A 23,716-nucleotide genomic window follows, 5' to 3' on the forward strand; every position below is an offset into this window, starting at 1 on the left:
TACAAGGAGCCCCCCCTCCCACTACCTCTCTCCCGCTGTTCTTCTTCCTCTCCCGCCTGCCGTTGCCCTAGCCTTCTCTCACATTCGCTCGCCCGCGCCCTCGGGAGGCAGGACTCCCAGAAAGGCGCAGCTAGCGCGCAGCGTGCGTCGAGCCTCTAGTCGGCCGCCCGGCGCAACGGTGTTTGCGCGGGGCGCGCGGTGCACGGGAACGCGCGCGCCCACGAGCACTCGAGGGGTTGGTAATCGGGCGCGCGCAAGCGGGCTCAACCCTTCCCTCGCGCGCCCCGGGGAGAGAGAGCGACGCGCGCCGGCGCGCACTCCCGAGACAGAGCTTTACTATCTCGCTCTCTCTCGCGCCTCCCTCCTCGCTGGGCATTCAAACAGCTTTCAGACATCTCCAGCCAAGGATTTTTCTCCCCCCCTTTTTTAGTCGCCGTCGATCCGTCCGTACCTGTAGGGGGGAGGCGGAGGAGGGAGGAAAGCGGAAAAAGGAAAAAAAAGCAAAAGCTTGAGCCTTGCGATCGGATCGGGAATACTCCTGTAATAAACCCACCGCCCCAACAAATCTGCCTTAGCAGCCGCTGGCGCCGCCGGTCACTTCTCGTCTCAGCGCTTTCTTTGCTTCTTGGCTAATCGGTTTGTTGGGGGATAGATTTGGTAAAGCAAATCTGCGCTCTTAAACCACTTCCATTTTTTTTGTTGTTGTTTCTTTTTTGTTTCCTTAGAGTCTTTCTTCCGGGGGTATCCCTCTGGGTTTGGAGGTTGGATTCAGTTTGATACTGACGCCAGCCTCCGGGCTCCTGGGGGCTTCCCCCCCACTCCCCCTCTTTTGACACCCCCTCTTGTGTTTTGCTTCTTATATGTGTGCATTTTTAAAAATAATCCTTGGTATTTGAAGCTGAGCCGGGGAAAATGGGCAACGGTGATTGGGACCGAAGGGGAGTCTCTCCGTCACTGTTGCTGGGACGCGTGCCTGTGCTGGTGTCTTAGAGCAAGAGCCTCCCGGAGCTTTCGGAGTGGAAGGTAAGGAAGGGGGTTCAGGGGTCACCTTCCCTCTGCCGGGGGTCGCCACCGATGCGCTTTCGGCTTGACATTTGGGGAGGGAAAAAGAGGAAAGGGAAGGCTGTTGCTGGAGGTGGTGGGGCTGAGAGCAAACCCAACTGTCTGCATTTACTTAAACGCCGCAGTTGAAAAGTTAGAGAAGTCTGGTTTTCAAGAGATGTACTGGGTCGCCAAGGAACAGGCAGAGAGACCGAGAAAATCTGGCGGTTGGGTGTGATTGAGGTAATTTTATGGGGGGGGAAATTTAGGTTAATAGGAAGTTAAAATAAGGGGAGGCAGTGGGTCTTCTGTTGGGAAAAAATTTAGTGGAGTGATGGCGCCGTCTATGTTTGACTAAACTAAAGTGTCACCCAGAAAATCAGTTTTGAGAATAGCTCAACTAAACGCCCGTTTGCTCCTCAGCAGGAGACAAGTAAATAAAAAAAAATAAATTCAACCTCCTGGGGACCTAGGTGGCCAGCTCTAGATCCACCCCACCCCCATTCTTTTTCCCTTAAAGAGGGAAATACAGTTGTTTGAACTAACTAGCCCTGCAGTCCTGAGGGGGATGGGGGTTTCAGCGACTCATGCTTCATTATTTAGAAGAAAACGGGACTCGACACCAACGCCGATTAAAGATAAAGAGTATTCTATTAACGAGGCTCATTTTGGCAGGCGTGAAAATGAAATCAGAGCTATTTCCTCACTCTTTCTAAACCTTGATGAGCACAGCACTGCAGACATGCATTGTCAAATAAATGGAAGCCAAAGTGCCGGATTTCATTAGGAAAAGAAATACGACCTCTTTTTGAGTTGCCGAGATTATAAAATGAAGCCCCCTTTCATGGATGGAATTCCTAATTTAGACACTTATTGTCACATTGGCTTTCAACGCCTACACTCTATCCTGAAGAACACTGCGCAGACCTGCATTGCCTGCAAAGTGCTCCAGAGGAAAAAAAAAAAGAAAAGGAAATTATCCCCAGAATTTCTTGCAACTTTCCTTATTTTTTAACCTTTAAATGTGCATTGACTTTATTTTCTCAAGAAGAAAATCCATTCTTCATTAGATAGATCGTTGAGATCAGAGAACACTGTTTTGGTAGTCCCAGCAATTCTGATGTTATTTTAAACTGCTGCTGTATAGAGATTTGGAGTTGGGGCTGTTTTTGCCTGTATCAAGACAAGAATTTGAATCTCAAAAATGCGGATCTATCATCAGGGACTTTAGACACTGGATTCTTGTGCATGCGTTGGTGTGTGTTATGCAATGGGAAGGAAGAGGGTTTTATCCTATGGTTCAGAGAGGCCTCAGGCAAACTCTTAACTATCTCTATGTCTGTATGTCTGTCTCTGTTTACAGAACAGTGGAAGAGACTGCAGCCTAAAGACTTAATATTAACTTGGCATCACTTTCCTCAGCTCAAAGGCTAAACCAAAAAAGCAGTGTCATTTATTCTAAGAAATAACTTCTTAAAGGTTAAAGCAGAAAAAAAAAAAAATTCAAGTTATTTTTGGATAACAACTTATAGAGGTAAATATAACCAAGGATTACTTTATTATGCAAGGCTAAGGTTAAAAAAAAAAAAAAGAAGAAGAAGAAGAAAAAGAGGAGCTTTGGAATTTTTGTTAGAAAGGAAGCAATTCAATCACTGAAATCTGCTAGGAAAGAATGCTAATATCTTGTATCGACCGACCATGTGTATATCTTAAATTACAGCAAATAACTTCAGATAAAATAACACTAATAACAAATTTTTAAAAAAACAAAACTGAAGCCAGCTCAATTATTGTGGTTCTGGGATTTTTCACTGACATTGCCTTTGGATACAGATACTAATACAGTGATTCACTTTATATATCCCAAGAGGGCATGTCACATTGAAATGACTACCTTAAATCCTGCTTTTCAATGGTGATGTTGAACAAGTCTTTGCTATGTACCTACCAATCTAAGTCCTTTCCCAGGTTATAGTTTTAAAATTCTGCTAATCCACGGGATGCCCATGTTTTTGCACAGGAATTTTCTCATCAATATACATGGTGGCCCCTGCAAAGACAAGTAGGGGTATTTGGGAAATGATGTTCCATCTGCAACAAATTATAATCTATGCTTTTAAAATTGTGGCTATCATTTATCATAATTGCTTTTCATATTTTACAGAAAAGAAATAATATGATGACAGCTGTTAACAGATTATCAGATTAGATTTTGTGTGATGATGTTTACTGCAGACAGAAGCCTGGGGGAGATAAAAAGCTGTATAGGTTGATTAAAAATATTTCAAGAATGAATATATAGGTTATGATATAAAACCTCCTATATTTTGCTCTTTTCATTTTGACCATAATGAACTTGGAGGAAATCCTGCTAGATGAATTAGGGCATTCCTATTAATATTCTATTAAATGTTATTTTTAAATTGAATGTGGAGAATTTGACCACAGTGTATTACCACTTGAGGGCGCTGTTCACACAGCAGCGGATAATTTCCCAGCTTTATAAAATAAAAATCACCTGCCCTTCTTTTAAAAAGGGTTTTTACTGAAATCTTGAAAACCCCTGGCCATAATATAGGAAATAATTTTTTTTCAATGTGAAAAGACTTGCATTTTACTTTCATTGCCATTTTTACAGGCCAAATGACATAGGATGAAGGCTGTTCGTAACCTGCTGATTTATATATTTTCCACCTATCTCCTGGTTATGTTTGGATTTAATGCTGCCCAAGACTTCTGGTGTTCAACTTTGGTGAAGGGAGTCATTTATGGATCATATTCTGTAAGTGAAATGTTTCCCAAAAACTTTACAAACTGCACTTGGACGCTGGAAAATCCAGATCCAACCAAATATAGTATTTACCTGAAATTTTCCAAAAAGGACCTTAGCTGCTCTAACTTTTCCCTTCTGGCTTATCAGTTTGATCATTTTTCTCATGAAAAAATAAAGGATCTTTTAAGAAAGAATCATTCTATAATGCAACTCTGCAATTCCAAGAATGCTTTCGTTTTTCTACAGTATGATAAAAATTTTATTCAAATACGTCGGGTATTTCCAACTGATTTCCCAGGATTACAGAAAAAAGGGGAAGAAGATCAGAAATCTTTTTTTGAGTTTCTGGTGTTGAACAAAGTAAGCCCAAGCCAGTTCGGTTGCCATGTATTATGCACTTGGTTGGAGAGCTGCTTAAAGTCGGAAAATGGGAGAACAGAATCATGTGGGATCATGTATACAAAATGCACCTGCCCTCAGCACTTGGGAGAGTGGGGGATCGACGACCAGTCCCTGGTTTTGTTAAATAACGTGGTGTTACCCCTGAATGAGCAGACCGAGGGCTGTCTGACACAGGAGCTGCAAACCACCCAGGTCTGCAATCTTACCAGGGAGGCCAAGCGACCACCCAAAGAAGGTAAGTGCTCAAGGGGAGGGGGGCGTCCCTCTGAGGTGAGGGACTGGAGGCTGAAGTTGGGTGATGGAGCGAGAACATGATGTTTCAATACACAGGCCTAATCCTTGCTCCATTCAATTTGCTAGCTTTGTGCTCATTCTAGTTGTAATCTTTACTGATAGAGAAAGAGAGTTTCAAAGGCTCAAGATTTAGAAATAAGACAATGAAGATGAAATATCCCAACAACATGCCTCAGAAGGGAAGTGTGGAAGGACTATTCTGGGGAAAGGAGATGCAGAAACCTTGCTGGGAGCTTGCACTGGAGGAGAGAGGGAGGTACCTTTATTCAGATTGTAGACCCTCCAGGGGACCTAACAAACAATCACACACACACACACACACACACCCCTCAGAGAAATGAATTTATAGACTTCTCTCTTCTCCTGTTCAGGTCTGGAGTCTCTTCATTTCTGTTCCCCTTTGCTTCCTCTCCTGCCCTCTTTCTCATAACCTCTCCTTCCCAAACACACATATAGATTTGAACAGGGGCAACAAGACCAAAAGGTGTCAAAAACTCAATAACAAACCTATGTGGTTCCAAACAACCTCCTGACACATGAATATAAGCTCTCACCCCCAAGCCTGGGACTTGGCTTGATAGGCTTTGCACAGCACCCTGTGTGCTCGTTCTTCGTGGGCCAACAGAACCCCACGTGGGACCCAACTGGAAGCTCAAACGCGCTGGGTCTGCATTGGCTCTGAAGTCACGCTCCAGCGTAGTGGGAGGCTCTGGAATTAAAATACTTTGATCTGACTCTCTCCCTTGTGGGATCAAGTTAATGAGACCATTGTTGTGGCATGTGGGCTTAAAAGCAGTACCTCTAGCTAGTGGATTTTGCTCTCATCTTGGTCCTCTTGTTGATAAACATGAGGAGAGAAGGAACTTGTCAGAGATGAGCTTGATGGGGTGGGGTGGGGTGGGAGGGTACGACGACAAAAACAGAAAACAGTGCAACGGAAATGCGGAGGAAAGAGCTAAAGGAGTCTCCAGTGGGGGAGATACCAGAGGATTTAAGGATGTGGATTACGTTTAATAATGCAAGAAAGCACGACATCTTTTGAGAAAATGACTTTCCTGTTTGGAAGGTTAATGGATGTGTTTCATTCCTGTGAGGACAGGGCTGATTCGTTCTTGCTCCTAAATGCTGCAACCAGGGAATGTGTTGATTTTTATGCAGGAAATGTTTTCTGATCGCCACAAAGATCCCTGTCTGTGGAAAGGGACAGTCAAGCTCCAGTAGCTCTTTCCTTCCCCTCCCCCAACAGAAGTTGTCTTTGTGACCAATATAAAATTGACACGTTGTTGGAGAATTTCCTTTAAGGGTAGCCAAGGCTTTGTAAGGGGAGGGAGCTGGGAGACAAGGACTTAACTAGTTTAATGGTATTTCTCTATTGGATGCAATTTGGGGGATGGGAAATACGGAGGCCCACTGCTACCAGGGAAAGAGGTCTGCTAGAAAAATGAGTGTAGACTAATGGCAATGTGAGAGGGGTGAAAAACCCATCAGATAGCTACAGGTCAGTCCTTCACTAACAGCTGTGACTGAAGAAACAAAGTGGTTTTAAATTACAGGAATTCTTTTCTCTAGTAAAAATCCCAGAGAAGCACTTGCAACTGCAGGGATGGTATTTAGCACCATTTAAAACTAATTGCTGTCCCCTAGAATAAGAACCTACAGTACAAACAGAAAATGTGATGTTGCAAAGTGGCTAATAAGACAATTAACACACCAGAAACTAGTTTCTTGTTGTTTTTGCAGGTTTTAATAAAATCTAGAAAATTTCTTCAGTGGTTAAAATTCTTTCATCATGTTGCTTATTGATGATAGTGGAAAGTGAGTCCACTTCCCAGCCTCTTCCTGTGAAAGCAAATGACAAAAACAATGTGATTGTGTCCACATAGAACAAGATTTTCAGAGTTGTATCTGGTCATGAGACTTGGGTTAAGGCAGTGCTGGAATTTATGGAAGCTGGAAAAGTAAATTTTATCTAAAACAAATAAATAATTTTAGATATTAGCTGTATAAATCAAGTGAGAGAATTTACGTATATTTTTTGTAGTTGATTAGCTGCCCAGGATACCTCTATAGGAAAATAAATGATTCTGTTAAAATTATTAACATGTTAATAAAGTTGAAATAGGAAAGATTTTTAAAATATGGTAATAAATATAGGATGTATCAGTACAGTTTCACAGAATATATTCTCTGTATTATGCATATGTGCTCTTTGTCTAAGTATTTTGAATTATAAAGGTAAGGATAAATAATTCCTGATAACATAATGTAACGGGTGCATTTTTAAAGTAATTGTCATAAAATATATACAGTGTTCTTTACCTTCCTCACAGAAGATCTATTTCGACTGTTGCATCATCAGAAAGAAATGTGAAAATCTACATTTAGTTAAGTCAGGTTTATTCAAAGACTGTTAAATCCCAAATAACGTGTTTGATGTCAATGATGTAAAATATCTTATGATAATATGTAATGCATTTCAAATAAACGATCACGTGATATGAATAGGGCTTGGGTTTAATTACACGCAGTTGTGCTGTTGTTTTTGTTGGTAAGTGCCATAGAGCTGGTTCTGACTCATAGAGACCCTTTTGTAGGGTTTCCAAGACTGTAAATCTTTTCAAGAGCAGAAAAGCTCATGTTTCTCCAGTGGAGTGGCTGGTAGGCTCAAACTGCTGATCTTGTGGTTGGCAGTGCAGGGCATATCCTACAGAGCCGCTGGACTCTCCTATGACTTTCCTGTTTGGAAGGTTAATGGGTGCAGTTGTTTTACTTACGTGTCATTTTATTTCAAAGTGTCTTTCACTTTTTATGGTAGCATGTAAATACCAGGTTTTAAAATGAGTCTTTACAAATTCTATTTGTATATGTTACTTGGTGAGTTCTATTTTCTATGGAAACATTGTCAAAATATTCTATAAGTGACTAGGCGATTAAATCCCAGATTATTCTCCATAGTTATTGGCTCTCACTTTGTTCACTGTAACAAGTACTGAAAGTCTCACATAGAAGTGTTTGGTTTGGTTTGGTTTTTTACTTGCATTATAGCATAGATGTGACACAATTTGACAACATTAAAATCTTGCACTAGTATCGCAGTTCTATATTGCCCTTTTTTTTTTGCTTCTATTCCCTCTGGTTTTTTTTGGGGGGGCGGGGCCGGGATGTACATAAAAACACTCAGGAATATATAATCATTTAAATAACCAAAGGGCACATTCTGCAAGCCTGCCTCCTGGCTGCCAGCACCCCACTTCCAGCATCCTTTCTCTTTCCATGAGTCTGGAGTCCTTATCTCTGCCTCCATCTCTGGTGTAGCTGCTTCTCTGGAAAGGGTCCCACATTCTGCTCATGCTCTTCTCCCTGGATGGTCCTAGGGTCCTCTGCTCCTGAACTGTAGGATTAACTGCTCTTCCCCCATCCCCCCCCCTTTTTTTTTTTTAACAAAACTTCTACCTTTATGGTTGTGATGGTTGCAATTCATGATAAGAATTATTCACTATTGAATCGTAAGAATCTTATCCCTATCTCCTTCCACCAGATCCATCTAGACATGATGAAAACTATTCAGTGGGGATTCTACCTTCCCCTGCACAATCTGAAATTAAACTCTCTCTTGAAAACTTGGAAGTCCATCACTTTGTGCTTTTTTAGCCCCTCCATTTTAGGTAGCCAATGTCTTAAGTTGCCCGTCCCTATCAGCTCTGTATACATCCACATTGCCTTTTGTGAAACTGATGATGGTAGCAAATGTATACCGTGTTGAATATTGTGAATATGCCCATTGGGATTACAAAATCATATTTGGTAAGTATATGTGAAAACAACAATAGCTTTTAAGAATGGGATATTATAAGATATGATTCCTACTAGAAAGCTCTTTAATACTGCATTGAAGAGTTTCATAGTCTGAAAACAGCACAAAGAAAGCCATGACTGTTTATAGCGATAACACCAACAATTACAAATGTAGTCTTGAGTATGTGATAAAAGTAAATTATTGGACTGATGCTTCATTAAAGAACTAAAACCCTAGTGCATTTAAATGTCATTGTATTGAAGATCGATCGTAGTTTATCTTTTTTGAGGTAGTATGTGATTATAGAACCTTATTCGTCATTACCTCCAATACTGCACAATATGAAATAGTGAAAGCGAGTAAATCAGTGCAGTAAAGACTTAAAATATATGCATATAATGATGTCTTAACTTTAGGCAGCTATTTAAGAAAAGCAAAGCAACAACAAAAGCAACTCTTTACATGTGTGAATATATCTGTTTTTTAAGAAAACTCAAACAGCATTCTTGTTTTCCAGACATGTCAAATCTGGAAAGAAATTGGCCTTTACATATGAGGACATCTTCAGTTTTCCTGTGATCTTTGCTGCATTGTCTAGGTCTCTTTTATCAAAGATAGCATTGAAGTATCTATCTAAGAAATAAAATGTGATATAAGATCCCATTTCTTACCACTTCACTTATAATAAATAATGAAAACAGTTTGGATAGAAAAATTCCACATCAGGATATCTAACTCATTTAATAAGCCTTAATAGAACCTTTGTTCCTTATGAACATCAATGGCGCCACTTATGAGAAGGGAAATTGGTATCTCTGCATAGAATCCAGGAAATCTGAACACACACATTCACTTGTCTTTCTACTCTGCATCTGCTAATTCTAATACCCAAGGGAAGTCTCATCATGTGCTTGTGTAAACTTTAGCCATGTTTCTATACATCTACACACTTTTAAGTACATATTTGTAATCTAGAGCACTTTGTTTCTCCAGCAGCTGAGCTGCCTCCATTTCTTTCTATATTTGCATTGCTTTCATTCTCCCACCTTATTTCCTTTGTAAATAACTGCCATATATTTCTTTATTGGAAGGTAGCAAGAAATGCTGAGTCCATGCCTCTTTGAAGAAATGTAGCCTGGCAGTTTACTCGACCCCCTTGCTGAGCCCCACAACCCTTTACACACATGGTATTTCTTCTGTACATGCATTTAGTTAGTCCATTTCCATCTCCTTCCACCAGACGTTGAACTCTTAAAGGATGAAGATTGGGTCTTTAAAGTAACAGTCTAAACAGTGCTTTTATTATTATTATTATTTGTTGAAATGAAGCTTAAATGAGTAAAATTAAAAATGTCAGTAAAAAAGGGATAAACTGATTACAACCAATACAGTAAAATGACATCATTTTAAGAAAGCAGCCATCTTTTACTTTCCTTTTTTGTTGGGCGGGGAGGAGATAGTTACCATTTATATAAGTTCCAATTTCATTAATGTATTATTTATTCCAATTCCTGATTTCTAAGGTATTACTTAATAAACTCTTAAGAAGAATGGACTCATTAAGATGTATCCTTAATTTCATATGCAATTATTTAAAAAAATTGATTATCAATATAATTTGCTCCACATGGCTCTCTAGAAAACTTGCCAAATTCTATTTAATACTCTTCATTTCTTTCTATATTTCTTATTTCTCTTTCCTGGCTTTGTCATTAATTAATTTTACACTAATGGGCTTACCGAAATCCTTCCACAATTTGAAGGCAAATATATACAATCTCCAAGAGAGAGGAAAATATGTAATATTTCTAGGTCAAGTTCAGTGCTATAGTGCTATTGTTATTCACTCTTGATTATGATCTATAAATGTAGTGATAGAGTATTAAAATTATAAAGTTGGTCAAGTACAATAGCAGATTTTTAAATTTTATAATTTGTTTTTTTCAAACAATTTAGGAAGTAGCTTGTATAGGAAGTATTTAATGAGACAAAACAACTATGTAATGATGTTTTTATAAATAATAAAAATAAGAGGAACATGAAAATATAAGTTAAAAGTAAGTGTGTATGCGCATCATGGTATGCATACATGTTTGCCAAGATGTGTGTTTTGGCAGGTTTTTTTATGGTTGTGGTTGTGTGCTGTGGAGTCAGTTCCAATTCATAGCGACCCTGTATAGGGATTTAGAGACTGTAAATCTGTGGATGCAGAAAGCTTCATCTTGTTTCCATAGAACAACTGATAGATTTAAACTGCTGACCTTGCGGTTAGTAGCCCAGATCATAACCCACTATACTATTAGGTTTTATGTTGTTGTAAATGCTGTTGAGTCAGTTCTGACTCATAGCGACCCCTTATAAGACTCCAGAGGAGCAATTGGTGAGTTTGAACCGCTGACATGGTGGTGCAAACTGACATTATGTTTCAGTGCTTATCCTACAGTGCCACACCAGGACTCCTGGTTTAATGATAGCTGAATATAAATGTGCTATAGGTTAGTTTTCTTCTGAAATTGAGATTTCATTTAGAATTAAGCTTCAAGTATGCCTTTATTTCCTAATAGAAGCAATTTTATTGTTAACACTGAAAAAAATACTTGAGATAATTTTATTAAGTATAGTTTTCTTTACGATTAATCTATGTTAGAAAAGTCATCCAACCCATAAATCAGAATTTTTTTTTTTTTTATTGTTAAATGTCTTGAGTTGATTCCCACCCATAGCTATGATCCTCTGTAGTGATTCAGAGGCTGTAAATCTTTGCTGGAACAGAAAGTATCATCTTTGGTCCATGGAGCGGCTGTTTGACTAGAACTGCCAATCTTGTGGTTTTGCAGTCCAGTGTTTAGCCTACAGTCACCACACTTTCCAAATCAGAAATAAATTTTCATTAAAAAATAAGCTTTTCTTATTGTATTCAAAAGATCAGTTTTTGAGTTTTAAGATTATGAACCAGAGAACTGAGTTTTCATCTTCTTTCTTCCAAATTGTAACCGGTACTCTACATTACTGCTTTCATTTTCTCAGGTTAGGTTCACTCACTCAGTGCCGTGGAGTGGATTCCAAAGTCATTGCAACTCTGAGTGTATAGGATTTCCAAGGTTATAAATCTTTTTGGGAGCAGAAAGCCTCATCTTTGTCCCACAGAGTGGCTGGTAGGTTTTAAACTACCGACTTTGTGGTTAGCAGTCAAGTTCTTATCCAACAGCACCACCAGCATGCCTCTAAAATTCAATATAAATAAGAAATACTTTGAACATGCTGGCTCGGGAATAAAGTTAGTGTTAGAAGTAATAAATTGAATTTGCATAGGAATTTATAGTTTTTTATTGTTTTGGTTTTCTCTTTAGTAAGTTTTCCGTATATCAGCTTGGGAATTCCTTTTGTTTTTGATGTAGGTGTTTTTGGCTGAGGGGTGTGGGGGCAGGATAGCAAAGAGAATTGGCATTATTAACTGTGAAGCTACTTGGGAGCTTGGTGGACCTGGAGCGTTTTGAGAACCATTTTTGGGGAGAAAGGGATAATATCGTTGTTTTAAAACATTTTTTTTCCTAGTGTAATCATTATTATACAAACATTTATTATTTAGTTATTACGAATTTACTGAGTACTTGGTTGCGTTGTGAAGTTTTGTGCATAGAACCCTTTTCTTTATGACTATAAATCTGAGGAATAAAGGTGTGAATTTGTGTTAGAAATTTTAACAACTAGTTCCATCGGGTTTATGTCTGTATGTAAAATTTAAACAAAATAATGCTGCTTATAGTGAAGTTGTTACAATTATAGGTATTGAGAATTTGTAGGTCCATTGGAATACTCGCAAAATTTATGCATTATAGGTAAATAAAATAAATTGTCACTGCAATATATTTGACTAAATTGAAATTTAATTTTCTTTATGAAGCAATAATTTAAGTATATTCTTTATAGTTACAACAATTACAATTCTACATATTTCTCATTCCCTTGCCTTATATTTAGTGTTGCTAATTGACTTTTTCCAGCCTCTACATTTTATTTGTCTCCATTAATGTAAAAGATTGTTCTCAAGTCAATTCAACTTTTGAAATATCTTTTTATTCATAGTTTGGCTGTGAATCATGGATAATTGATAATGATGTAGATTGTCATTTCATTTATTTGAACTCATCTAGAAATTTAGAGCATTTAACAAAAGATCATAAGCATTTGGAATATTTTGTATTAGATGAAGAAAAGGTAGCATCTCAATGCCTTGGTGTTGATGGAAGCATGACTAATACATCAAAATAGATCAAACCTGTGGTGTATGAGTCATCCCAGGCCTGGGATGTTGTCCTTTGGGTATCATTGCTGATAGACTGCAAAGCCATTTGAATGAAACAATTTCAAATATTTTAATCTTTGCTGTTTTGTGTAAAGTGAAATTTCTATTTTGAAATCGAATTATTTTTAAATACTGTTGTTGTTATGTGCAGTGGAGTCGGTTCTGACTCATAGTGACCCTGTACAGGGTTTCCGAGGCTGTAAATCTTTATGGGAGCAGAGAACTTCATCTTTCTCCTGCAGAACAGCTGATAGTTTCGAACTGCTGACCTCAAGGTTCGCAGCCCGATTCGTAACCACTACGCTATTAGCTCATGTTAATCTGTTTGGGAAAAAATGAACTGTTGGAATTCTTTTCAGTGAATTGTAATCAATTATTGTAGATCAGTGAGCACCAAGAGCCTCCCAAAGGAGTACATATTCACAAATCAAAAGCACAACAGTGATTTTTTGTTAGGTTTCATTTGAGGAGTCCTGGTGGTACAATGGTTAAATCTTTAACTGCTAACAGAAAGGTCTGTGGTTCAAACCCAACAGTTACGAAAGAGAAAAGATCTGGCCATCTGCAATCTGCTTCTGTAAAGATGACAGCCTAGGAGACCCTATGGGGCAGTTCTGCCCTGTCATACAGGGTTGCTCTAAGTTGGAATCAACTGTACGGCACACAGCAATAGTACTCCTTTGGAGATTCTGATATTTTTCTAAAGCTGGTTAGTTATAAAATGGTATCTGTAAGAGTCCTTAAGATACTACATTCAGTTATCATTTGACTCACATGCAGAGAATGACCTAGCTGCATAGCTGTTAAAGTTAATAAGTAATTAATTTCTAGTTTGCATAGGAAGAGCAGTAAGTAAATAATGCATAGTAAACACTTTTATTTGCAGCTGTTTATCTCAAAATTAACTTAGTGAATAAAAGTCTTTTCTGACATATGAAATGTTTGCTTATGTTAATTTTTTCCACCAAACATTTATTATGTTTGAAATACATTATAAGATGTTGTTGTTGAGTGCTGTCGAGTCAGTTCTGACTGGCCACAACACTGTATAAGGTTTCTAAGGAACGGCTGGTGAGCTTGGACCTCCTACCTTGTTCAAACTGAGCGCACAGTCTAGTGCATTAACCTGCAGCACCACACCAGGACACCACATTGAAAGATATGAAGGTAAAATGGTTCCCGTTTGGTCTCTTATCATGTTGAATGAATGAAACAGGGGTTCAAACTGGTTCTTGCCTGTTCTGTCATGGCTGCTGACAGAATAGACCCAAATTTGTAAAATGTGTGTGTAACAGAATGATAACCTGAATAAGAAAAATCATGGGTCAGTGCCCTGCTAGAAACTCTCTCCTAGAACACAAAGGAAGTATAAGTATATGCATGGCATTCCAACCAAATCTCTTGAAAGACAAAATGGCTAACAGCATTGGCCAATACACTACATACACTTCATTCCTGGGCTTTGACCTATGATTTTTATCAATCTGGTTATCATTTCGGTACTCCCACAGTTTACAAATTTGGATATATTCTCCTTTCACTGAGTCTGCCATGATTGAATTGGTTTCAACTGGTTCAAAGCCCTGGAAAGAACTTTCTAACCTAATCCCGGTTATTATATTCTCAAGTCAACTCTTTTAGATAGCCAAGTTCCTTTGGAGACTGAAAGTTGTGTGGGAAAAGAGAATATAGATGTATATGGAGAAGACATTAGAACATGAGTGAAACAATATTAAAATATTTTAAATGCACCTTAAATGGACTCACATATTATAAAAAAAAACACTGAGAAAATCATGAGACTACCAGAGAAGACTACCTTGGTGAAATTATTTTTTAGCAATAAATATGATAACCTCAATTAAACAGTCTGCTGCAAACTGAGAGTTTTGCAGTTCAAACTCATTTAGAAGCTCCTCCAGAGAAAAGCCTGGTAATCTATTTCCCAGAAAAAATACAGCCTAGAAAGCCCTATGGGGCCTTTGTACTGTCACATGAGGTCAATATGAATCTAAAATGACTCAAAGGCATCCAACCACATTTTCAAGTGAAAGAAATGGCACAGAAAAATGTGTTCTCCTGGGTAATTCATACTGTACTGAGTGAATAGTGAATACACAGTACTCAGTTCATATTTCTACTGGTGTGTTTACCTTTTGTTGTTACTGGTAAGTACCCTTGAGTTGATACCAACTGATAACCACCCTGTATAGGGTTTCCAAGGAGCAACTGGTAGGTTTGAACCACCAATGTTGGCAATTAGCTGACCAGGGCTTATCCTATAGAGCCACACCATGACTCCATTTTCCCTCTTAGGGTGATGGGTTGTTTTTTTTTAAATTAGGTATTTTTAAAAGTGAATTTCTACCCTTTCATATCTAAATAATAATACTTTCTCTCAATAAGACACTTGTTAGAAAGAAGCTGTCATCTATGAAAATAAAACAAATAAGCAAAAAAATACTAACAGTGTAATCAGACTGTACTTTCAGGATATGCTTTCCAGTTTTAAAGCTCTCTCACATATAAATGGTCTTTAAAAAGTTTGTGGACAAAATGGAATTGAAAGATAATGGGATTTTTTCATAGACTTTTTGAAGCTGCCTTGTATTCTTGCTTAATTTGGATAATAACTATATAAGGCCCATATTAATAATGCCATTTGGCATGTGCCAGTTATATAGGCTACCTTTTACATCATGATCTTCCTTCCTGTAAACATTTTAATACAAATTGCTTCTAATGGAAAGGTGGAGAATTTCAAAGGTATGTGATTCTTTTATTCTCTTTATGGAGCATTTGAATCTTGAATTATAGATAGTTAGATTTATATGGGACTTTGGCTATTATCTAGTCCAAAATTTATCTGATTAATGGAATCCCAGTCTGCCCACAAATGATGGTAACATTATTTCATCTGAACATAACGCTTCTTGGAATTTATATTCAATAGCTTCTCTGTGATGTAAAATGGACACAGTCACTTAGCACTATTTGAGAAATCTGATCTTTTTTTTTAAAGTACTTGATATTCAGCCAAGACAATAATTAGATCAAAGACTATGCTTTGCTGTACTATTTAATGCAGACTTAGTCTCTATAAATTAAAGCTTCATTCATTATATTTTTGTTACATTTGGTATGTTTCCCCCCTCAAGAAAAAAAAAAAGAAAAAGTAGTGTAGGACTCAAAACAGTTATTGATTTTCCACCTAATTTCATTAAATTTAAAGGGTGATTTGTTTCAAGGTCTGCGGTTTGAGCCCACCAGCTGCTCCTTGGGAAAAAGATGAGGCTTTCTAGTTCCATGAAGATTTCAAGCCTTGGAAACCCTATACAGGATCACTATGAGTCAGAACCGACAGGACGGCACTTAACAACAATAATAATGGTATACAACTGGAGGTGCAGTGGCTCCATAGGATAAGCACTGGACTTTGAACCATAAGGTCAGTGGTTCAAGCCCACCAGTCTCTCCAGGGGAGAAAGATGAGGCTTTCTGCTCTTATTAAGATTTACAGTCCTCAGTAACCTTATACAGGATCTCTATGAGTGAGAACCGACTGGGCAGCACTGGACAGAAACAATAGTATACATATTAAGGGTTTTAATGAAGATGTTACTTGTTCTTGTCCTTTGTGTGAACTGTTAATATTAATTCAATATTAACAGTGACATTTATGTTGTATTAGATGCTAGGTAAAATGAGCAAAATTAGTTTTTTAAAGTACCTGAAATTGCAACCTCCTGATCAAAATGACTTTGATTAAAGTTTAATGTTACAACTTGTCTGTTTAAAAAAATATTGTCAATTGTGTCTCATAGCAACTCCGTAGGTTAGACAGAAACTGCTCCATAGAGTTTTCAACTTTGTAGCACTATAGGATAAGTACTGGACTGCTAACATGAAAGTCGATGGTTCAAGCCCACCAGATGCTCCTCGGAAACCCTATACAGGGTTGCTATGAGTCAGTACTGACTGGACAGCACTTAACAACATGAATAACAATCAGTATGTAAGCAGGCAGGCACATCTTTCTCTCAGAGCTGATGGTGGATTTGAAATCCCAGCCTTTTGGTAAGCAACCAAGTATTAGAATTGCAATTGCTGTACTGTAAGAGCACCTTACAACAAGTGCAGGACATTTTTAAAAGATTCAGGTTGAATTATCCTAAATGGTTATGCTGGATAATTTCTGTTCTTCCCTTCAGATTTACTCTACCCTCTTTAAATGGTATCTTTGCCTTTTGACTACCTGTTGACTTAGTAAATGAGGGGTCCTGGAGAGCAGGAGGAGAGTGAGGTCAAGGTATGCCGTCCTCTGGCCTCCTCCTTTTTATTTGCTGTGGTTGGCAGCACTCCTCTATTGAAGGGCACAGCTCCTGCCAGGTGGGCTCCAGTTAACTTCTTCTTTATTCCTTTACTCCTATCAGTAGTACTGACTTCCCTCTGTTTCTAGTCCTGGGTACTGTACTGACTTTGCATGGTTTCTCCAAGCATTGTTGTTGTTGTTAAATGTCGTCAAGTCAGTTTCGACTCACAGAAGCCCTGTATAGGATTTCCTAGCAGGAGATGGTGAGTTTAACTATGTCTTATGTCTTCTCAAATTACCTTAAATGAGGACACCATCTGTTCCTTGCTGACCCTGACTAATATAGTGGTGTATGGTTGTGTTTGTGAGGACATTTCTGATTACATGTGAGTTTGGTCTGAAGCTTTTACATTTTGACACTTCCATAGTCCTGGTGTGGCACTATAGGATAAAGCACTGGACTATAAGGTCAATTTGAACCAGAAGGTCAGTGTTCAAGTTCACCAGCCGCTCCTTGGAAATCCTATAAAGGGTCACTGTGAGTCAGGACCAACTCGACAGCACTTAACAGTAACATTTAATGTGAAGCTGTCTGCTTCCATAGAGATTTACAGTCTCAGAAACCGTAAGAAGCCATTCTACTTTGTGGATCACTGTGTTGGAATCAACTCGATGGCATTGGGTTTATATAATGTGGTGAAAATGGGGCACTGTAAGATAAGCAATGGACTGCTAACCACAAAGTTGACTGTTCAAACGCGTAAGGTTGGTGGACTCAAGGAGCTATATCCAAAGGTTTGAACCACTGAAAATGTGGTTATTGGTTAAGTGCATCCTATATTGTTGTTGTTAAGTGCTGTCTACTTAATTCTGACTCCTAATGACACAGTATTGGGTTTCCAAGAAGCAGCTGGTGGGTTTGAACTGCTTACTTTTCGGTTGGCAAGCCACTGCTTATCCTAAAGCGCTACACCCTGAGTCCTGGAAATCTTATACATACTATGAGTTAAAACCAGCTTGACAACACTTAACAACAACAAATGTCATATATAATAATTAGCCCTTTTTCAGTTTGGCATATAGATCAGCTAAAAGTACACATAGTAATAATTATTTAAAGAAGCAAGTTAATTAAACTTAAAATGAATTGTATACATTTTAGCTAGGTTAATTAAAAAAATTTTTTTTTAACATTTAATCCTAACTTAGTACCAATATATGTTTATCATTTAGGCCCTCCAAATGGAGCTCTGGTAGCGTAGTGGTTACGAATCGGGCTGTGAACCACAAGGTCAGCAGTTTGAAACTACCAGCAGCTCCGTGGGAGAAAGATGAGGCTTTCTGCTCCCGTAAAGATTTACAGCCTCGGAAACCCTGTTCAGGGTCGCTATGGGTCGAAACCGACTCGATGGCACTTAACAACAGCAACAAATGTGGTTGGTTTGTTCATTGTCTAGCCTGTATTAAAATCATCTATTTAGATACATGTGTATGTCTTTCAGTGTTGGTTTGATCCTGGAATATTTGAACTAGTATTTCAAAGAAGTGTTTGTGAATTGATAACTAAAAAAAAAATACCTTTGAGACCTTATAAAAAGTCCTAATGGGTCAATATTTAGTTCTTTAGTGCTGTAGGATAAGTACTGGACTGCAAGGTCACTTTGAACCGCCAGGTCATCAGTTCACTCACCAGCCACTCCTTGGAAACCATGTACAGGGTTGCTATGAGTCAGAACCAACTCGATGGCTCGTAACAACAATAGTTTTATGTAATTATAATACCAGAAAGATAAAATGAAAATTGGGTTTCAGTTCTAACCAGTTTCCCTTTGCCTGTGGATCTCACTATTTTCAAAGCAAACACACACACACACACACACACACACAAATTAACCTGCCCCCCCTCCCCCCTGCTCCCTTCTTTTTTTTTAACTTTCTTCTTTGTGTAGTCAAAAAATTGTAATCTAGCAAGCTTGGTTTCCTGTATCGTTTCACAAAAGATTACAAGGTTTATTATTATTATTATTATTATTTTAACTTATTTCCTGTGTTTACACATATTTATTGTCTTTCACATAATGAAAGAAGTCTGAAAGGAAAGGAAGCAACTGCCTTCCTATCTATTCCCAAAGGCCAACCTTTCTTTATGAATTTTCATTGAAACAGATGACTTTTATGATTTTTCAGAACAGGAAATATATATCACATGTTTAGTATATGCTAGGTACTTTGGGAAGGAAGACCCCCAGCGAGATGGATTGGCAAAGCGGCAGCATCAATGGGCTCAAGCGTGACAACAATTGTGAGGTTGGCCGAGGATAGGGCAGTGTTTCATTCTTCTGTGCATAGGGTCGCTTTGAGTCGGTACCGACTTGATTGCACCTAACAACAACAAGGTACTTTTGGAAATATTACTTCTTATGTTTGATACTCATATTAATTATAATGTGGAAAATATATAAGAGTATCTTGGAAAGACAAAATGTGTTTACCTTAAATAATCTTTCTCCTGAATCTGGCATACTTTCAGGGATCAGCTTCTGCTCTGTAGACCGAGAGATTTCAGTTTATTTTGCCAGAGGTCAGCTTCCTTTGTAGATAGATCACCCTGTGGTCAGCTCTCTTTGGCGGGCCTTGGTTTTTATCACTTAGAGGGCCAACTTGTGTATATTTTTTAAGTGGTGCCTGATAAATTAAACTGTTACAGTGGCCTTTTCATTTCACAATAGACTTTCCTTTTAAGTATGATGAAGTAAAATAGCTGTAGAACACCATTGTTCCACTTCTACAACATAGAGCATTTTAATACTGTTTCTTGTAATATACTACATTTCTATTCTTTTAAAAACTTAACACTGTGTATTTTAGTGGTTTCCCTAGAATTTTCTGACTGCCAGACTTAGGTGTTGAATTGGTTCTAAAAAGCCTAAATGAGTTCTGGGCATAATAAATATTAAGTGTGCCTGCATCCTGAGACCACAGAAACCACAGGATTGAAATAATGGGGAATTGGGAGCAGGGTTGACATTGATTCACTAAATCGTAAGACTGATGGAGGTAGAAATAAGTAAATGGTGTTACATGAGTTAATCCAACATTTTTCCTTCTTTCTTTTTTTCGGTAGTGGAACCTTTTTTCTAAATAAAAGTCAATATAGAAAAGATACCCATTTTTTAAAATAGAGCTGTTTTGGTGGAAGTGGACAGGAGGCCCAAAGCCCTTCCTAATCAGTCTCTCTGAAATTTCTTCTATTAGTCCCAGAAGCAAATCTGCTTGAAAAACCACTACAGAACAATAAATCTAAGAGAGTCCATATGAAGCTACATTTTAGAAATTAATGTTATAGACTTGTCTTCCTCTGTATAACTACTATTTTTAATATCCTGATCACAATGCATATGTAAGAGCAGTCATTTTATTTTTATGGTATTTTGGCAGAATAAAATCATAATTTGTCTAGGTTCTTATGACCCACATAGTGTGCTTAATTATTTTTCATACTCTCCTCCTCCCCACACAATACAATAATCATGTTTGCCTGGCTCTAACTCCCATTCCTTCATATACCCTTCGCCTCTTGTCTCGTGACTGATGCCTTCCAGAAAGTGGCACATGAGTGTTCTCTGTGATGTCTCTAGCATGCCTCATCCTATCTGATGGGCCGGTCTTCCTTTTTGATTACATATGTGTTTTCTAGATAAATATAACAGATTAGAATAGTTTTAAGTCTTTAATTTTGACTTATAAATATCCAGAAACCATAATTTTAAATCTATATAATTAGAATACAATCCTTTGGGTGGTATTCGTTCTGACTCTCTCCTTTTATTATTTTGTTAATCTCCAAGTAATTTGCCAACTCTTGATTTTTTTTTTTTTAAGTGTTTTATTGTGAATTACATGATAGTTTACAAGGGAGAACATTAGTTTTACATTCATTCTATGGTACATCGTCTCATTGCCATGGTTAAAATCCCCTCCATGCATCATCAACCGATCAAAGGGTATACCCTGCAAGCCTGCCCCTACACTATCCCCCCCCCGCCCCCTCAGTCTTCAGCACGCAGTCGCTCGCTCTCCCTCTCTGGATCTAAAGTCCCCAGCTGCTCCATAGCTCCATGTCATTGTCTCTGCTTCCATCTCAGGCATCACTGCTTCTCTGGGTAGGATCCTGCTCTCGGCTCTTCTCCATTGATGGTCCTAGGGACCTCCACTCCTAGACTGAAAAGTGATTCCCTCCCTTCCTTGCTATAAAATGTCTACCTTTACACTTCCAACCTTCACAATCAGTCCTGATAACCATTATTCACTATTGTATCACAAGAGACCCATCTGCTTTTCATTTCCTCAGCTCCGCCTAGGCAGATTAGATACTACTCACTGGAGATTCTGCAACTCTTGATCTTTTTGGAAGAAATTAAAATTACTAAGGCAATTGTAATTGTTTTGAGTTTCTTTGATTGCTCAAACATAATGTATGCCTACAACTGAAGACAGCTTATAATAACAAGAAAGTACTTATTAACTTTGACATCTCATAGAGATGAGTAAGTAATTGGATTATTATTAATGAGAGTCACCAGGTATTTGCAATCCTTTAGACACATGTAAGAATTGTACTTCTTGTCCATTTGTGGTTGGATGGGGTTATATGAATATATCTGGCCAAAAGTTGTGACCGAAAGTGACATCTTCTTTCTGAACTCGAGTATTCTTTAAAGGTTTCCTTACCCCTGGCATGGGGATTCAGCTTATTCTGTAACTTTAGACCTTGAATTAAAAAAAAAAAGAAAAAAGAAAATTCCCTCGTCCCATTTGCTGGCCAACCTGTGATTATGTAACATGAGCAAGGAATAACTTTTCATGTTTTAAGACACTAGAAATTTTGGGTTTGTTTTGTTACCACAGCGTAGCCTAACTTTTTCTGGTTGATAAAATGAGAGGAGAGGGGAGTTGTTGTGGTGATGATGCTTGAAGATGGTCAGGCACACTAGACGTTGAATTCTTCAATTTAACTGAGGTAATGTGATGGCTATGCCACTCACATAGTCCACATTGTACTCTGGGGTATTTGTAGTTGAACTTTAATACTAGTCACACTCTGAAACTCATTTTGGGTGTTATTTATCGGTACATTATTGCTTCAGCCTAATTAAAATTAATATCAAAATAGCTACAGAAATTCTATATTTACATTATAAGATAGTACTCTTCCAACATTTTAATTAAAAGTTACATGGGTTTTCCTGTGTTTGCAGAGATACCCAGATTAAGGGGCTACTATGGTCTCTTGCTGAGCTAAAATTATCATAGAACTGAGTGCATAACATTCATTTAGTATTTTCAGTCCTTAATGCTAAAAGGTAAAATCTTACCCTACTCTCTGTTCATCCTTTCTTCTTTTCATCTTCCATTCTCTCCTTTCTTTCCTTCCTCCCATCCTTTACTTTAAAAAAAATATAGATAAATAGGATATGCTTTGATGTATAAATTTAGGGCCTACAGATTAGACATTACAACAGTTTACACAGAATCTGTTATTAATATACATGTAGGTGTTTTTTGTAAACAGATATCTCTATGGTAGTTCATGAGAACCTTGTAATCACTTAGTAAACAGTGCTTCATTAATCTTAACAATTTTCTTGTGAGGTTAATTATGTAGCAATAATTAACCTCCCTTTGAGTAGGTAGTCTTTTGTCACATTGAGAAGTATTCTTACCTCCCATGAGAGGCAGGGAGGGAAAGAGTAGGCTGCTATGAACTTTTAAAATGCCACTGTATTACTTAGTGGGAAGAGAATAATTCTCAGCATTTGTGGTACTGTTTGGTCTACTGGGACGTGCCTGCCACTTATTCCCTAGTTTTCCATTTCTCAAGAAATTTGAGTTATGGTGCATCTGTTGATTATAAGAGACATACTTGAGCACTCAAAGAAGAACATACAGAGGCCATTGGCTAACTGAGAAGTTAAAATAGAAAACAAACTGATGGTGGGTAGTTGCAGTCTAATTGATTCCAACTCCCAGCAGCCCCTTGCATGGCTAGCAGAACTTCATGGGATTTTCAGGACAGTAACTTTTCCGAATCAGATTCCAAGGTCTGTCTTCCAACTTGCCTCTGGGTGGGTTAAAACTGTCACTTTTTTTTTGGCCAGTAGTCCAGTTTTGTTTGTTTTTTCAATTTAAAAAAAAAAAAAACAAAACTTTTTATTATGAATTGAGTGAAAGTTTGTAGAGTAGATCATCAGTTTTACATTCAACAAATCCTATACTTCATTTTATTTTGAGATTACACTCCCTACCAAGTACCATCAGTTGATAGTATTTACTCATATTCCCTTTATCTCCTGCACTCCTCCGTGTGTTCTCTCCGACCTTCATCTTTCTTCTGCCAACTTTCCTCTTGGTGCATATTATCTTCCCCATCACCCAAGTTCACACGTGTCTACCCTCTTCATTGTTGTTGTCAAGTACTGTATGCTTACAGTGACTGGAGTTGCAGCTGGTGGGTTTGAACTGCCTGATCTTGTGGTAAGTGGCCCAGTATTTATCCTACAGCACCACCAAACCTCTTTCCTTCCCACTCCTGCTAACTACCAGAAAATTATCTTTTAGCATGAAAACCTGTTCTTGACTTCTTATAACAGTGGTCTCATACAATATGTGGCTTTTTGTGATTGATTAATGTGATTTCGGAGATCCTGGTATATCACCTGTGGATTAGTGTACTAGACTGCAAGGTTGGCATGAACCACAAGGTCAACGGTTCAAGCTCACCAGCTGTTCCTC

At 38.1% G+C, this 23,716-nt stretch overlaps 1 protein-coding gene across 1 annotated transcript in view; it reads left to right on the plus strand.

The window, feature by feature from the left end:
* The first annotated feature begins 989 nt into the window (after positions 1 to 989).
* The window catches only part of BAI3 (brain-specific angiogenesis inhibitor 3), a 1,099,520-nt gene continuing 1,076,793 nt past the window's right edge, over positions 990 to 23,716 (plus strand). Inside the window, exons 1-2 of the mRNA XM_006835746.1 lie at positions 990 to 1,023; positions 3,680 to 4,451. Coding sequence (XP_006835809.1) covers positions 3,695 to 4,451 — 757 coding nt within the window. The 5' untranslated portion in view covers positions 990 to 1,023; positions 3,680 to 3,694. The remainder of the gene's footprint in view (positions 1,024 to 3,679; positions 4,452 to 23,716) is intronic.

Source organism: Chrysochloris asiatica, unplaced genomic scaffold (assembly GCF_000296735.1).
Source record: "Chrysochloris asiatica unplaced genomic scaffold, ChrAsi1.0 scaffold00019, whole genome shotgun sequence".
Classification (NCBI taxonomy): Eukaryota; Metazoa; Chordata; class Mammalia; order Afrosoricida; family Chrysochloridae; genus Chrysochloris; species Chrysochloris asiatica.